The 18,145-nt window shown below is 30.5% G+C and overlaps 2 protein-coding genes and 1 long non-coding RNA gene across 3 annotated transcripts; 2 read left to right on the plus strand and 1 right to left on the minus strand.

Moving 5' to 3' along the window:
* The first annotated feature begins 1,464 nt into the window (after positions 1-1,464).
* LOC139906910 (uncharacterized) lies at positions 1,465-4,360 on the plus strand. The gene is made up of 2 exons (XR_011783088.1): positions 1,465-2,939; positions 2,977-4,360. It is a non-coding gene; the product is annotated as an uncharacterized lncRNA (long non-coding RNA).
* On the minus strand, positions 3,355-8,845 carry LOC121126885 (uncharacterized). The gene is made up of 7 exons (XM_040722248.2): positions 8,122-8,845; positions 7,820-7,978; positions 7,492-7,754; positions 4,444-7,423; positions 4,281-4,355; positions 3,884-4,120; positions 3,355-3,824 (listed from the first exon to the last, which is right to left on the minus strand). Exons 5-7 carry the CDS (start codon positions 4,342-4,344, stop codon positions 3,613-3,615), a joined length of 513 nt encoding a protein of 170 aa, XP_040578182.1. The 5' UTR covers positions 4,345-4,355; positions 4,444-7,423; positions 7,492-7,754; positions 7,820-7,978; positions 8,122-8,845; the 3' UTR covers positions 3,355-3,612.
* A 2,404-nt stretch (positions 8,846-11,249) lies between these two features.
* LOC121126870 (uncharacterized) lies at positions 11,250-12,138 on the plus strand. Its single transcript, XM_040722229.2, has 3 exons — positions 11,250-11,409; positions 11,476-11,739; positions 11,808-12,138. The coding sequence occupies exons 1-3, from the start codon at positions 11,340-11,342 to the stop codon at positions 12,023-12,025; spliced, it is 552 nt and encodes a 183-aa protein (XP_040578163.1). The 5' UTR covers positions 11,250-11,339; the 3' UTR covers positions 12,026-12,138.
* Positions 12,139-18,145: the final 6,007 nt, after the last annotated feature.

Raw genomic sequence — 18,145 nt, forward strand, 5'->3', positions numbered from 1 at the left:
ATTAAGAAATTTTTGTTTTTTACAAGAAAATGTAATATTTGAAATCAATTAAATTTTTTCCCAAAAATTAAACTTCTATGATTAATTAAGTATTTTTAAAAAAATTTTTGTAGTACAATTTAATTTTAGAACTTTTTTTCCAAGAATTTTTATACTAGAATTTAATTTTTGGTATTTCTTTTTTTTTTTTAACAAATCGAGTTTTTTTTTTTTTAAAGTACAGTTGTGGATTTTTTGTAATTAGTGCTAGATTTTGAAGAAAATTTAAACATAAAATTGAATTTTTTTCAAAAAATTTAATATTTGCAATTTAATTTTTCAAAAAAAAAAATCAATTTTTGCATTTTGCTCAAAAAAGGTCCGAAAATCAAGACACCCCTCCCCCTAAAATATAATACTGGGACGCCCGCCCATGATAGCAAAATTGTATTTTTTGCTGATTATTTAAAATATTAAAGAATCGTAATCGACATCGGTAATTTTACTAGAATTGCATCGGAATCGGCATGGGGATTTTTTTTTTGAATCGTGCCATCACTATTAATACCCCATACTTAATAATATAGGTACTTATATTAAAAAAAAAGTTTCCGTGTAGATGACTAATTTTTAGCTTAAAATCTTAAAACTGCGCGACTACATGATCTAAAGGCGGGTATAAATATCATATATACGTATACGCGGGTAGACAATATATTTATAAAAACTTTTCATATTAGGATCTTTAAACCACAACAACTCTCCCTATCAAAATGAATCATTTTTGTCTTTTAAAATGCGCCTTAGGTGTAGGAGGGAAAATGCCATGATAAATTAAATTTGGAGAAACACAAAAATTCCTAATTTGTCATTTTCTTTTCCTCCAAACAAAAACCATTTTAAATCACAAAACTTCTTAATTGTAATAGGGAGAGTTGTTGATGTTTGAAGATTATAATTAGTGCTCCTAAGTGTAAATCAATAAGAAAACTGTATGTTGGGAAATTTGATAGACGACATATTATCTGCTGACATAGATCATTTAAAAAAATATATAGTACTCCTTGCTTGCTAATACGTTTGATTTTTTTAAAACAATTAATAAGAGCACAAATTTCTCGCATGTTACCAGCATGCACTTTTAAAAAAAATGTATGGTCACGAGTATTTGGATAATTTTCACATCCATAACTTTAATATATAACATATATTTTTGAAATAAATTGAGTGCACACGCAACACCCATGATAGATGAGGTAACCCACCTTCAGAAATAATAACGTGCAATGATTGTGGGTAGCTTAAGTTCAGTGCGTCACATTTATACGCTGGATGCTAAAGTGTTGATAGTAAAAAGGTTTTATATATCATAATACAGGACAGAAGTGCTAAAAATATTGTTTAAAAAGAAGTATTTTTAGAACATAAATTATCAAATAATTATAATTGTTAGAAACATGCTTAAATTTAGACTTGGGCATATTTATTTATAGATATAAAAAGTGAAGTTTGTTCCATATGGGCTCAAGATTTGAAATTTAATATATATTTCCGAAGAAGTATGGATTGTGACATTTCAGATGTCCATATTTTTATAGAAAAAGTTACATGAATTTTTATGATGCACGATTTAGAAATTTAGACCAAAGAACGGGTAATAGGGAAGGAGAATTAGATTCATTCTATATTTCACAGTTATACAACCCCAGTTCTACCTAAAATTAGCTCGTTCATCAATTACTATTATTTTTATTTTTTTTGTGTGGTTCAAATTGGTTTACGGAATAAAAAAGCCGTACCAACGGGCTATAATTACCAACCTGTGTACTATTATTGATAATAAAAAAAAAGAGAATATATGATGGGTACGACTAGCTTAAAGTTTATTATTTTTTCTTGAAATATATAAATAAATACTAAAATTTCACTGTATTTATTAAAGGATCCCGATACTTCACAGTGTTCCATAATTTAAAAATTGGTTTCTGAGATTCTATTCAAAACAATTTCCCGGAACATAAGAACCTTAATACCTATAATGTATTTAACATATGTAATACTCCAATTAATGTTCTATATTTCACAATTCCTGGTGGTGAAAAGTAATTCAATTTGTTGGTTACTTATAAATAATAATTAATCATTCTTTCTTTTAAAATTAACATAAGTAACAAATTATATTAAAAAAATATCCTAAATATGGGGAGTTATGATGAATAAAAAAAAACCATTGGCTAAAATAGTGTATTGATGCTCTGAAGGTCAAAAAAATTGTATCGAACCGTTGCTGAAAATGATTAATTAAAAAAAAAAATTTATGGAGAAGTCCTACATAATAAACTAATATAATTTTGTACAATTAACTGTTACATTTTAAATATTCACGAAGTGATATTCATTTATGTATTCATTGTACCTTGTTGGGTTTGGATAACTGGTCAATTGTTCCCAACTGTTAGATCATTATTCTTTTCATAGTAGAGTGTGTTATTTTGAGGTTAACAATAGCAAATTTCAGTACAATTAATTAACGCTTTAGAGTAGAGGTAACTGATAATGGAGATCAATGACTAACACAATGACATTACTTTATAACTCTTGTCCCAGTACATTGTCCACCAGACAATCCCTGATATGTTCTACAAAAAACTGAAATCACAATAAAAAAATACTTTATAATAAATACTGATGCTAATTATTTTGGGCATGTTAAAAAAAATCAATATGGTAACCCTGACAATTTGAAGAATTTTTTAAGGAGAACAGCTTAGCTCCTATTACGTTTCATTTGAGGAGCTAAAACCATATGTGACAAAGTGGAGGGATAGAAGGAAGTAAAGAAGGACATAGACAATAATTAATCTGATGTCGATCCCCAATTCTACTCTGATTCATATTATGGCTTATCTTTATTATTCCACAAAAATTTATGAGCACACGTAAATGCTCAATCGGGTTTGGTAAATATATTAATGATAGCTTGTGTGTTAAGAAAAGGAATTTTACTCCTCAGGAATTATATAATAATGATAGCTTAGGAAAAGAAAATTCACTCTTCAACTCAGAAGAAAAAAAAGAAGAAGAACAAAAAGCAAGGAACCTAAAAAATACATCCGATTTTTTCACTACTAGTAAAGGAAAGGACATGGGAGTATTAGAAAAATTGACAACTGAAATTTTAATTTTTTATGTTAGTGGAATAAGGCCTTGTAATGAAAGCTTTTCATGTGGAGCTTTGGCGCTCTGCAAGGAGCATTTAGACATCCCCTCGGCTAAAATATATCTTAGAATGAAGAATAATTGGATTTAAGTGTCTTCATCTGTGAATAGTTTTGAACCTCTGTTAATAATAATTAAAAATAAATGAACTCCAGATTATGAGCAACCCATAAATTTGTATTATTATTGGAATAAGGAATCCTATCTTCCTTGAATGGTTTTATTTGGTAAAGAAGACAAAGGACATTGATTTTTTAAAATAGGTTGTTGCATAAGAACTACCTGCTTTAGACGCAATGTGTATATAAAAGTTAATAATACAATTATGTTTTCGTAAAATAATTCACAAATATTGAAAAAAAATCTTCTAAAAGGAGAGATTCTAATGACTAATTCTTGAGTAAGAAATATAATCTAAGGAGTAGAGGTAACTGATAATGGAGATCGACGACTAAAACATTCACATTCCTTTGTGATTCCAGTCCCAGTACATTGTCCACCAGACAATCCGCGATATGTTTTACAAAAAACTGAACAAACTTCATCTGTTACACACAATGACCTATAGAAATAAGGGATTCGGGATGTGGAGCAAATACAATCATGATTATCCGCCATGCATTCACCTATCAAATATCAAAGGTTAAATAAAGTACTCAATAACATTAATTAGTTTATTGTTTACCTCCAATGCGACCAATGGATTGACAAAATGTTTTGCAAGCTCGTCCAGCATTTTCAGGGCGGAAATATCCATCACAAATAGTTTTTTGAGTATTATTCTCGTAGCAGAAACATTCTCTTCTTCCAGACTCTACTTTAAGACAAGTTCCACCTGTATTAACTCCAAATGCACAAGACCATTCGCATATGATCGGTGATTGGTCACAACTTATGCGTCGATTGTTGGGATTACAAAGGGCTGTAAACCAGAGAAAAAACATGGGTCAGAGAGTTTATGTATCATAGGTTGCGTGTGGCACTATATTTAGAGGAAGTTGCAACATGATTACAACATACAAGAAGTTGCTGCATATTGAATATGGCCGAGAATGGTTATTTACTATCTTCTTTGTACTTACTTCCCTCCAAGAAGAATGAGAGAACCGTGGCAAATGACAGGAGAGCTGTTGTCTTAGAATACATTTTCTTTAAGACTAAATAGGATGATAATGAAAAATACCCTTTTTTATAGTAAACACTTTGCTGTATTGTGAAAAGAATACCTGGACCATTTTTACTTACTTGGATTAATATAAATCTGTATATATAATTATTATTATGTAAACTAGGCATCAAACGACGTAGTTCCCACTCGATTTTCTTATACCTGCCCAAGATTTTCCTTTGTGAAGTGTTGTTGATTATCTAATAGCATTGCAAAACACACAGCAATAATTTCTAATTTTGCAGTTGCCATCTTTTTACACTTTTTTTTAATACTCCAAGATCATCAAGAAATGTATTTCTTCATCATCACTACCCTTAAATAGATTCATAATTGTACAAAAGACATTTTTTATTATTTATATTCAATCAGAACATATCAAAATAGTGAAGTGATATTCAGCTTCTCATTGATATATCACGTCGTTATTTTGATTGTATCTGGCAAAAAAGGCCCAAAATCAGTTGGCTGGTTGGTGGTTCTGGTGGTTAAGTATTTTTTCTGTGTCTCTGTTTGTTTTGTTATTGGTCTCTTATGTGTATCACAATCTCTATGCATTCTCAGTTTATATTATGATTTGAAATAAATATAAACACTGGTATGTTAAAATGAATTTGGTTTGGTTGTATTATTGAGCGCTCTTATTGAGTACTCATCAGTCATCCCAATATATCATTTTTTTTTCTCAAACTCTTATTATTATTCTTTCATTCTTGAGAACAGAAGCCATCATATGAATTGATTCAAGTATTGAGTAGTTACATGTGATTGTGCTTATGAAAAACGGAGATTAAAACTGAGGATTTTCTGAGGAGTGATCTTCCACGTTATTATTATTTCATTCTTGAAGAAATTATTGATTTACTCAGTGTGAGTGTGCTCATAAAAAACGGAGATGATGATTTCTTGGGGAATTATTATTAAAGCAAATACCTCCAGGTATTGCCAAATGCTTTCGCTAGTAAGTTATACGTGAAAGGGTTAGAACCAATAAAATATAGAGATGGCAACGAAATACATTGTAATTTTATATGTTAGTGGAGTAATGCCGTGAAATAACAAGATGGAATCTTTATTGTATCTATAAAAAGGTCTAAAATGGATAGGTAGTTTTCCAAACTGTTGGAATGATGTTAATTAAATAATAATAGGATATTAGTCACAAGTTAACTCGTGCTAATTTGAGTTCAACCAATCAACGTTTTAAACACTAATAAAGGGTAACATGATACTATTATTCTAAACCTACTCAGACCTTGCTTTTTAAAGCTTTCCATTTTTTGATTACATTTTACTCATTAGTATTCTAAGCGTTAATTGTTTGAACTTGGATTAGCTCTTACAATAATAACTCCATAGTCGGGAAAAATTGGCTAGCTAATACCAATTGATTTTGGGAATTTTTTCTTTATCTTTAATTATAGAGGAAAAGTTGAGAGATTAGGATAACATCCGGATTTATGGCAAACTAGAGGGGCATTAGCATGGAATACACAAGAGTGTGTTTATCTATCCCATGGTTGCTTGATACGTCGTAATTTGTATTGTATCTCGCAACCTCTCCATGCAAAAAGAAGCAGTCCTTAACAAGAGCTTATATAGCACGTAAAATTTTGTTAGTGATAATCACTATATCTTGAATATCTTTTAATTTATAATCACAATTCGAATACAATGGATGTAACAGAAATTAATCAAATGTAACGATAATGTTGAGCAGGGGATTGCTAGCTTTTATCATTTTTTTCCCCAAAAATTTCAAAACTGTAAAAATAGGTTTATAATATATTTATACAGCTTGAGGCTGATGCTTACCAACAAAATTTGAGCCCTGCAATAGCTCTACATGCCCAGGTAGGGCGTTGTTTGTTGTTTTTGTGGATAGACAGAAGTGTTTGGCGTCAGTTAAACAAATTACAGCCATCAACAAAGTATTTATTGCACAATCGTTGAAAAGGTAGAGGGGATTTGTTGCAATTCGCACCGGACGAGGCAATGTTGAGAATGCAAACTTCTCAATCCTGGACAAGTTCTTTGTTTGAAGAGTCAGGATTGAACTGGAAGAGTCTGGAGGTGATTATGAATCAACAAAAAGACATATAGATAACAAGATGAGGTCATAATTTTTTTGACTTTGTTGGATCCTGTATTTTGCCTATCAGCTTAAAAGGCCTTAATCTCGTGGACTTCTTTGTATGAAGTGCAGTTGAACGACACACCAACAGATCCTCTAGTAATATAAAATCTGAACTAGGATTTTCGGAAACTCCCAAAGGAAACTGTCATCAATACTTAGTCCCGTTTCAGAGGTCAAGTAGAAGCCGTTATTGGCGCTAAAGTGGAATATATTGAATAATAATATTTTTAAATTATCGGAGCTTTGATTTGGGATTGGTTATTATTAAAATCAATATATTAGTTTGTGAGAAAATCCATTTACAAAAAAAGATCGTGTTGGTTGTTAAATGAAGGGGTAAGGAGGGATTGAGCAATGCATATATCAATGAAGGTTCCTTCCCTAATGGATCTCACTATCTAACTACAAAATAATTATTAATTAAGAAAATAGTAAAAAAAAGAAAAAGATCAAAACAACGTTACGTAACCAGTTTTTATAACAACTTCCAAGATAATTTATGACTAAGATTATGAAATCCTACCATCCTTTTTCCCCAAATATGATCATTACAGATTCAGACATTGATTTTTTTTATTCATAGAGGTAATTATTTTTTTCATATATATAAACAGTATACACAATATTTTGTTTTACAATTCATATATATATATATATTTTGATTTGCAATATAGGATTTTAAAAAACGATAAATGTTTATTTTCAATCGCTAGAAGTAGAGTTAAAGCTCATAGAATCATCGTGAGAGAATCCATAGTCACATTCACAATCCCAATTATTTGGACCAGAGCATTTTCCGTTGCTTCCTCCTCGTACGATTTGACAATGCATGGAGCAAACTTCATTAGCAACACAAAGATAATCACGACTCAAATAAAATCTTTCTCTTGAGCATTCGCAAACGTTATTCTCACAATTACCTATAAAACAAAATGGAAAATGCGTTTTTAAATATTATGATGTATGTTTGTTAAGCCAATTAATAAACCTGTTTGCCTTCCAATGACTTGGCAATAGCCAGCACACATATAAGCAGAAGTTTTTTCTTCATTATCTGGTTGACAAATGGACTCCTGCAACATTTCGTTAACGCAAACGCAAGCTTTTCCCCGTTTTCATTAGGAATGCAAAGACCAGTTTTATATCCTCCAAAAAGGCATGAGAATGAACAAATACTCTCTGATAACTGACAACGGAGATGGTTACTTGGGCTTTCCTCCTGCATTGTTTCATTCATGGGAAGGGATACTCCTATTTGAATGCAAACGAATAATAAGTAAAGAGATGATGAACTTTGATATTAAAAAAGGATTTACCGCTTTGGATTGAGATTATCCCTAGGAGTAAAACAATGATAGGCAGGAATTGAGATTGAAAATAACCCATCTTGATAGCAATGTACAATGTCAGGTTTTTATTTTAACTGGGCACTTCAGATGCAATGCTTTTTATAATATAGGAGTACATACCTATATCTTATAAAGGTGATTTTTTTTTTTTTTTTTTTTTTTTTTGGAAGCAAGGTATACATGTTATATGATGTTGTTCATCAATAAGCCATACCTTGCCTCTTCTCCCAAGGTATCAATTCATATCTTATGTATGTATATGGACTCACTTCTGCAAAAATATGTTTCAATACTCATATCATGAAAATAGAAGAAAACCATCCAAGTAAGTAAAGGGAACACTTCCTAGGACTCCAAAAAACAAATTGCCATTTGAAAGATTTATAAGTCTTCTTAAGGGATAAGTAACGAATCAGAGTACACCTACTATTAATTACTAAATATTTTGTAATTTAATATCTTTCATACTTCATAATTATAATATTACTAATTTGTCATTGATGGACATTTATACGAAAGGGATTCATCAGTAATCAATAACGATACAGTTATTATGTTATGATTTAACTATTTAAGTATTTATTTTTCTAATTTTTATAGATTTATGAAGATACTTGGGTGGTCTGAAAAATTTCCTACCAACACTCCTAAAGAAAAGTTAGTCACATCTAATTAGCATTTGTTGACAGTTACTGACTGAAGTTTCTGTCATTTTAGAGGTGCGGTCGTTGTGTAACTGTCGTTTGAGTGAGTTGATGTGAGTGTTGTTGTGGGAAAAAATATGATTTTTTATTTTTCAAGATGGTCTCCTTGTAAATATATTGGACACTTCTCCCAGCGATGCTTTCATCTCTCTAACCCATCCCGTCTTTAACTTAGATAAAGTAAGTCTGTAGAGTTACAAGGCGACTATCTTGAAAAAAAAAAACAAAAAAACTCAGATATATTTTCCACAAAAACACTATCATCAACTCACTCAAACGACTGCCAGTTGAAAATGGCTGAATCTTTGAAGAATAATTGCATGTTTTGCTTTTATTTACAAGTGCTGTCATCTCTTGAGGTCATTTTTATGTACTTAAAAAAACAACTTAAAATATTTATAAATTTTCAAATATTTTATACTATATAAATTTTAAATCTTATAAATAACTTTGAACATAAATAAAAATGAATGCAAAAAAAAAGAAAAGGCAAAATGTATTTAAAACTTGTCATAAAATATTAAATAACATGGGTTATATAAGAAATGGTTTGAAGCAAAATTGAGCTATGTACATACATATTACGTTTAAATATAGATTAGTGATTGACCAATCAGTGCAGGGCTTTTCTCAACATCAGAAAAGCTAGAGTCACAAAATTTACAATACAATTGTATAAAATATAATTAACATATTAGAGAAATAAACTAGACATTTTTGTCCAGTTTTAAATTAAGAAATTGGATTTAATCTTATTTTTTTATAGATATAAATTTTTATGAATAGACCTTCTAAGATTTTCCTTTTTTTCATGTAACTTAGGCTATTTGCATCATTGGTCATTTTCCTATCTATTTATATAATTTCATTATATTTCAAAACTCACTCCTTGAGGAGAAATTTGAATTGCTGTAACATAAATATTTTAATATTATAAGAAAGGAAATGAATGACAATGGGCATGAACAAATCTTTAACTGAAATTAGTTTAAACCGCAAGGTGGTGTGAGAGTCTTCAGCTTCTTTAAAAGAAATAGGGCATCCTAAAATGTATTTTATTTAATACCCTCTATGTAAACTTACATATTTTGTATTAAAAATACATCATTTAGAGTTGTATTTCTTTTAAACAAGTCTCCCGACTCCTTGTCACTTGGTTTAAAAACTAATGTCAGTAAATAAAGATCATGCCCCACTCTCACCCATTGTCATTCATTCTCCTTTCTTATAATATTAAAATATTTATAATTCACAGCAATCATATTTGTTGGCCATGAAGAAGATATTAAAAGAGTTAATTGATCTTATTTATAATACTGATCATTGAACCAAGATGTAAATCTTCTTATTTCCTATGTAATACATCGAAAATCTATAAGGTCTAAAAATAAGTTTTTATTCCATAAAAATATTATGATTAAATCTAATTTTCTTAATTTATAACTGAAAATCGATTTTATAAAACTGTTGCAACTGTCCCCTTAGCCGGAGACAGTTGCAGCATTTGAATGCGACCTGCATTCAAATGTGAGAAAACTACTGATTGGTACAATCACTAAATATATTTAAACAATATTAGACATAGTCAAGCTTTTATTCGTTCATCCTTCTCCGTTCAATCGTTCATTTTGTAAAAACATTTTCGACAAGTTTTAAATCTTTTGTTTTTTTCCATTCATTCGCTCATATTTCTGTTCAAACGTTCATTTATAAATTTAATATTTATATAGTATAAAAAGTCCAATCTACAAAATACTTATAAATATATTAAGCCCTTTTTGTTTCTCAATACATAAAAATGAAGATGACAGCACGTAGTAACTAAAAGCAAAACATGCAATTAGGGGTCCTGAAATGTACAGGGCTTTTCAATATATTTGAAATATGATGATAGTGTTTTTGTAAAATGGTGTCCAATTAATTTTTTTATTTACTTTTTTTTCCTCAAAATAGGCTCCAAGCAGTTTATTAGGGTAGCCTCGAAAAGTCTCTAGAGGCAGTAATCTTCTTCTAGGCAATCTCCAATATATTTTCAACAGCCTCCCTCCTTAAAAAAAAGCTGAACAATCATATTTTTTCAGAGTAACCTAATTTACTGGACTATAGAATAGTCTTTTATGAAATAGGGTATTCTAGCATAGGTAAGATTGTAATTTTCTACGTAAGTATTCATTTCTAATTATAATTGCTAAAGTACCCAAGTATCTTCATAAATCTATAAAAATTAGAAAAATAAATACTTAAATAGTTAAATCATAACATAATAACTGTATCGTTATTGATTACTGATGAATCCCTTTCGTATAAATGTCCATCAATGACAAATTAGTAATATTATAATTATGAAGTATGAAAGATATTAAATTACAAAATATTTAGTAATTAATAGTAGGTGTACTCTGATTCGTTACTTATCCCTTAAGAAGACTTATAAATCTTTCAAATGGCAATTTGTTTTTTGGAGTCCTAGGAAGTGTTCCCTTTACTTACTTGGATGGTTTTCTTCTATTTTCATGATATGAGTATTGAAACATATTTTTGCAGAAGTGAGTCCATATACATACATAAGATATGAATTGATACCTTGGGAGAAGAGGCAAGGTATGGCTTATTGATGAACAACATCATATAACATGTATACCTTGCTTCCAAAAAAAAAAAAAAAAAAAAAAAAAAAAAAATCACCTTTATAAGATATAGGTATGTACTCCTATATTATAAAAAGCATTGCATCTGAAGTGCCCAGTTAAAATAACAACCTGACATTGTACATTCCTATCAAGATGGGTTATTTTCAATCTCAATTCCTGCCTATCATTGTTTTACTCCTAGGGATAATCTCAATCCAAAGCGGTAAATCCTTTTTTTAATATCAAAGTTCATCATCTCTTTACTTATTATTCATTTGCATTCAAATAGGAGTATCCCTTCCCATGAATGAAACAATGCAGGAGGAAAGCCCAAGTAACCATCTCCGTTGTCAGTTATCAGAGAGTATTTGTTCATTCTCATGCCTTTTTGGAGGATATAAAACTGGTCTTTGCATCCCTAATGAAAACGGGGGAAAAGCTTGCGTTTGCGTTAACGAAATGTTGCAGGAGTCCATTTGTCAACCAGATAATGAAGAAAAAACTTCTGCTTATATGTGTGCTGGCTATTGCCAAGTCATTGGAAGGCAAACAGGTTTGTTAATTGGCTTAACAAACATACATCATAATATTTAAAAACGCATTTTCCATTTTGTTTTATAGGTAATTGTGAGAATAACGTTTGCGAATGCTCAAGAGAAAGATTTTATTTGAGTCGTGATTATCTTTGTGTTGCTAATGAAGTTTGCTCCATGCATTGTCAAATCGTACGAGGAGGAAGCAACGGAAAATGCTCTGGTCCAAATAATTGGGATTGTGAATGTGACTATGGATTCTCTCACGATGATTCTATGAGCTTTAACTCTACTTCTAGCGATTGAAAATAAACATTTATCGTTTTTTAAAATCCTATATTGCAAATCACAATATTGTGTATACTGTTTATATATATGAAAAAATAATTACCTCTATGAATAAAAAGAAAAAAAATGTGTGAATCTGGAATGTTAATATATGGGGAAAAGTATGGCCAGATTTTATTATCTTAATTATAAATTATTTTTGAGGTTGTTATAAAAACTGGTTACGTAACGTTGTTTTGATCTTTTTTTTTTTTTTTTTTGCTATTTTCGTAATTAATAATTATTTTGTAGTTAGGTAGTGCGATCCATTAGTAATTGATATATACATAAGTTCATTCGAAAGAAATAATTTCTTAAATGTTAGCGTTTGAGGTCACATTAAGAAACATAGTCTTTTCTAGTCCTGTTTTAGACTTATTCATATTATTGGAATGTATATGTATTTTCGTTGATGTAAAAAGTTCAAATATGAAGAAATTTTAATGCTTAAATTATTATTGGCTAGTTATTTGTGCACTTTAAAATAGATAAATAAGGTGTAATTTTAATACCGTTTAGTTTGGAGAATACTTTTATTCATTAACCTTCTGATGCACATTTATTGACAATATATTTTATTTGTTGGTTTATTGTGATTCTAAATATATAATAAGAGAAAATAAATAAAACAATCCAGAACAATTTATAAACAAAAATTTAGTTTGATTAAATCATGAAAATATTTAAATTTGATTTGACCAATGATAGAGTTTCAACTTTTTCTTAGATTATATCTTCTATATAATTTATTTAATTTTAGAAGTCTTGCTTGGAGGCATTCTTTGAAATCTGTTTTTTACTGTCCTTCTGAGCCTTAATTGCTCCATCTGTCTTTTCTTGAGAGATATTCTTGGAAGAAGCTGCTGTAACCATTTTAACATCTCTCTCACAGCTTTTTGTGTTGCAACACTTTCATTGGTATTTGGATGAAGCTCTTCAACTCCTAAGCTATTTAAGAGGCGGTTTGACACTCCTTCTGATCAGGTCAATGATGCTAGAAGTCCCACTGTTTATAGCAGGCCTTTTTCTGATCCTGAAAAAGAATACCCGGCTACCGGATTGAAAGTTTGTTCCACTCTCTCAACTAATCAGTAGGATTCGTTCTACCCTTATGATTCTCTCGTTCTGGTCATCAGAGCAAACCAGAGCTTGTGATATCATTTCACACTGTAAGCATACCAAGCAGATATTTTCAATGTTGGCATCACGAATTCACGTACTGGTATTAAACCAGAATGAATAATACACACCAAAAATATAAACTTAACTATAAGTCTCATTTTTTTTCGATTTTTTCCCTTCAGTCCATGCTTTCATACCCAGACTCTTAAAAGTACGTTAACAATAGTGAGCCAGCGGCTGTGGTAAATAGGTTCGATCTCCAAGAAAGCCATCCTTTCAGAGAAAGGCCCCTTCCATTATAGTACAAACCACTATCATATGACCGTAGTGTTGATTTGTAGATAAATCTTGAATAACCGCATCACACAGTTTGAGTAATGTTGGCCCAATAGAAATTCGTAGAATTTCTGGACTGATATCCAAAGCCAGTAACTGAGTCTAGCAGCTTTCCTTCCGGTCCAAATAATCTATTATCTGAGAGAATTGGGCTATCAAGCTCAAGAATTAGATGGCGTAAGGGAAGTTCATTAGTATTCAGACTACACTCCAACCACACCAGACCAGTTTTCTCCCATACTGTATTTCAAGTTTTTACATAACTCCAGCATTTACACCAGTGTTCACATTTGTTGAGTCCCCTCCGATGGCTATGTCTGTTTTATCGAAACTCATCTCCTTTAACCATTTAAATATAAACTTTCCAATATGGGCAGAGTGTAATTTTTCTTTGTTTGCTTTCTCTGATATAAAGTGGAACAAGTAATTACTCCCAGGCTCAATAAAAACACTACAATGCTCTTCCGTCCTACCCATAAATGATTGTTCACTCCCCATTGCTTCCATCACCCCATAATTCAATTCGATTCTTCCATTAAAAAAAAAAAAAAGAGGTTGGCTTCTCCTCTCTACACATGTTCTCAAACTCGTCTCTAATCTCTTTCATCAACTTCTCCTACACTCTTCTTTTCTTATTTTTGTCAATGATTTTCAGTGGGCTATCCTCCGCGATGACTCCAGCGTCAATGAGTGCAACAGTTTCTATTGCTGCTGTTCATCTCAGCCTAGTACCATACCTAATATTATCGAGGGATATGTTTGGAGTGGTCTAATAATTTTTCCGTATATTTGGTGATGCCCCATAATTATGAACATTTCATGTACAATTTCAGCATTCTCATTCTCCATGCCTTTGTCTTCCTCCGATATATTTTTTTTTGCCACTCACTTGAGTTACCTTCTCAACTCTTCGTGTCTCTGCCTTCTTTTCCATTTCCTTTCTTTCCAATGTCTTCATTATTCTGTTATGCTGCAACCGATCATGGTTTCCGATTTGATGGTGCCATTTGCTTCCAATAATTTCTGTCTGGCCTTTAATGTAAACAAGATCATTCACTGGGATCTTTTTCACTCTTGTACAAGAACATTTAATATGAGCATGGAAGGCAAGGGTCAAGTGTGAACATTTTGTCCTGCATGGCCTTCAGGTGACTTGTAAATGCTGTGATTGATAATGAAAGTGGCCAGATTGAGTGAACAAAGTTTTACAAACCCCTTTTCTCTGTTTTGTTAACATTGTTTTTGTTTTTTTTTACCTAAAATTGAAAATATAAAATTATTGATCTATTTCTAAATCGTTAGGGTTGTCCTATCTTTTTGAAATTTGCTTGAAAAAACACAGTAAAAAGAAAAACAACCAGTCTTTGATTTTCAAAAAAATAAAAAGTAGGACCCAGCCTAAGGGCTAGTGGCTAGCTCTACCCAAAATAATAATTTAGACTTTAGTGATATTCAGGAATTGTGATAGTATAGCCTATAGAGCACGTTTGAAATTTGTGAAGTAAACTTATATATGAGTTAACTTTCAAGTTTGAAAAATTAATAGTACAAAATATCTATAATTTATAATATGGAAAAAACTGTACGAACACTCAATCTAAGCCTTATATTATAAAAAACCTTTATTTACGTATATTATAATAACTTTTGTAGCCGAAGTTCGGAGTAGATACAAATTTTCTGATTATTCACTCCGACTCCGCCAAAAAAGGCACCAACTCTGCAGCCAAGTTTAGCCCTATTTTAGACTGATTATCAAAATGGTAATTACATTATCATAAGGCTTTTAAGTCCATTCAAATGTTCTAGATACATAATAAAAAGTATCTCAAAAATAAATTATGATCCCTTATCTAGCTGAATGATGAAAGAGTGTATGGAGTTAGGTAAACATAATGCAAGAAGGTATCTTAGGTAATTCTAAGATAGGTTCATTGTTTCAAACCATGACTTGGCAACATTTATCTACGACACGGAGGTAGGTAAACAATGCATAGGTATTAACAAATTCTGATTTTTTTATTTTATTTTTAAGTTGTAACTCTACACACTTCTCCTTGCAAAGTTACGGACGGGACGGGCTACAGAGATGGGAGCATCGCTGGGATAATTGGGAGTTACAAGGAGACTATCTTGAAAAACAAAATTAAAAAATTTGAAAATATTTCCACAAAAACACTTACATCAACCTTCTCTAACGACAGTTACACAACAACTGTACGTTCAAAATAGTTGAAACTTTGTTGAGTGATTGACAACAAATACTAGATATATATGACCAACTTTTATTTACGAGTGGTGGCTTCTTCATGTTGAGGCTGGAAACTTTTAAGATTACCCTTGTATCTACATAAATCTTTTAAAATAATTAGGAAAAATAAGTACATGGGTACATTGTATAGTCAATCATCACGTAATAACTCTACCGTTATTTATTAATAATGAATCCCTTTCGTATCAATATCTATAATTGAAAAATTATGGATATGAGTACTGAGGAGTGAGGCCATGTTGTGTTGACTTACCAACAAGAGTTTTTGGCGACTCATTTGAAACTCGCACTCGAGTAACACTGACCCAAGTCTCTCATTAAAATCTAATGTTAGATTCAGGACTTAACAAGAGTTTAAAAATAATAAGTATACTCTTGAATTAGATCAATCGAGGGTGATCGTTGAACCGAAGTCACACATAAAGCCTTATTTAATTGCATTTTCAGATTCAACCCAGACTCAAACACCGAAAACTTTATTTGAACTCCTAAAAAGTGACTTGTGAACAGCTCTGTTAACACCCAATCAATTATTGGAAGAGATGCTTTTGATAAATTGGATGAGCTTATTAAAAAAGTCAATTTTAAAAGAGAGACATAATTCTAAATCTTATAAAATTAAACTCTTATTTACCATATTAGATAAACATAGGTGCAATCCTTACAATTCTACCTGATGAAATATATCTATTAGTACCTAGTACTAGTAGTTTTGATTTTCAGAAACTTGAAGAAATAAATGAGCTCGATGTTTTCTCCAACACTCTCAAAAAAATAACGGTCCTTTTTACAAATGAACTGACTAGACAATGAAAGAAGTAAAAAGTTGATTGACCGATGATCATTGTCATCCGCACTATTGAAGACAAAAAAACGCTAGCCCTAGATACTTAAAGCGTACCTTCATAAGTCCATCTTTTGGAAGGTATTCTAAAGAGATAAGACTTGTAAAGTGGTAATAATAAAAACGAGAAGTAAGGACTTTTACTGAGTTTTTCTACCAAGTGACTTAGCACTACTACATACAGTATACATATCAAGAGAAACAAGCACTCCTTTTGTCTTATATAACAAAAGTAAATAAATATTGTACAATTAGTAGCACAAGCAGGGTCGTCCCCAGGGGTTGGTCTGTAACCCTCTAAATTAATGATTTATCCCTTTTTACTAGAAAATGTAATATTTGAAATTTATTTTAATCTTTTAAATTTTTTCTCCAAAAAAATTAATTTTCTGTAAATTTTTGAATTTTTTTTTCGAAAATTTAATTTTTTGAAAAAAGCTATGATTTTTTTAAAGTTTTTCCCCTAAAAATATACTAGTATTTGAAAAGCTGAGGATTTGGAAAAAAAATTCCACAAAAAATAAATTTTTGAGAATAACTGGATTTTTGAATTTTTTCGTTAATATTGTATGATTTTTGAAAATTTTTGAGAATACGTTGTTTTTTTGTGAATAACTATGGATTTTAGAAATTAAAAAAGAAAAAAAAATATTTGAAATTTTATATCATGAAGTTTAATTTTAGGATTATTTTTAGTGAAAAATCGAAAAACCAAGCCTTCCCCCACCCCCCAAAAAAAAAAAAAAAAAAATAATAATACGGGAGACCTTCACAAGAGGTGCAGAAATATAATGTCATGGAGTAAGCTACAACATACATCTACAGTGTAAATATTAACTAATATCCAGAAGAGAGATTTTTGAAGAGAAAAACAAAGCTTATAAATTATAAATTAGAAAAACGGTTGTTGTGTGAGCTCTTTTTTCTTTCATCTTCATTCATATGCTTGATGATGTTAATATCTCCCTCTAAAGAAAGAATTTTTGCTTAGTTTTTCTATAATTTTTTTTTTAAATGCATTCTAAAAATATAAAATATACCTATATTTATTTAAATATAATTTATAATTATAGTATTCTCCATGAGGAATGCTATTTTAAAAAATTTCAAAAAAAAAAAAAAAATTTAAAAAAAACAAACGATACCCTCCCCAAAATAGAGTTCTGCAAACACTCCTGATTTACCAAGGACCAGGGTCTTAACTCAACAATACCATAAGTCTCGTTACTGCATTCTCCTTGCACTTCCCAGTAATCCCGTCCCTGATAATAATTTATAAAAAAACATAGGATTTTTGAGCGATTTTTTGGGCAAAATCCTCAAAAAAAAAAAGGTGCTAAAATTTTTGAAAATGAGCAACCATAATAACAAATTTAAGCAATTTGTATTTAAAGAAAAATACAGTTTTATAAGAAATAATTTAAAATATTTAGTGTTGTTTTTAGTAACACTATGCAACAAAAGGAAGATCTTGGAACGCCCGCAGGCTGAAACCCATAATTATTATTGTTATTTATGTTGTAGA

The sequence above is a fragment of the Lepeophtheirus salmonis genome, chromosome 1 (assembly GCF_016086655.4).
Source record: "Lepeophtheirus salmonis chromosome 1, UVic_Lsal_1.4, whole genome shotgun sequence".
In the NCBI taxonomy this organism is placed as follows: domain Eukaryota; kingdom Metazoa; phylum Arthropoda; class Copepoda; order Siphonostomatoida; family Caligidae; genus Lepeophtheirus; species Lepeophtheirus salmonis.

Excerpts from the sequence above, each read along its gene's own strand:
- LOC121126885 (XM_040722248.2), bottom strand. The coding sequence starts at position 4,344 with ATGTATTCTAAGACAACAGCTCTCCTGTCATTTGCCACGGTTCTCTCA. Across the intron at positions 4,121-4,280 it reads CTCATTCTTCTTGGAGGGAA|CCCTTTGTAATCCCAACAAT; the intron begins GTAAGTACAAAG and ends TCTGGTTTACAG. Across the intron at positions 3,825-3,883 it reads ATCCATTGGTCGCATTGGAG|GTGAATGCATGGCGGATAAT; the intron begins GTAAACAATAAA and ends GATATTTGATAG.
- LOC121126870 (XM_040722229.2), top strand. The coding sequence starts at position 11,340 with ATGGGTTATTTTCAATCTCAATTCCTGCCTATCATTGTTTTACTCCTA. Across the intron at positions 11,410-11,475 it reads GATAATCTCAATCCAAAGCG|GAGTATCCCTTCCCATGAAT; the intron begins GTAAATCCTTTT and ends GCATTCAAATAG. Across the intron at positions 11,740-11,807 it reads AGTCATTGGAAGGCAAACAG|GTAATTGTGAGAATAACGTT; the intron begins GTTTGTTAATTG and ends TTTGTTTTATAG.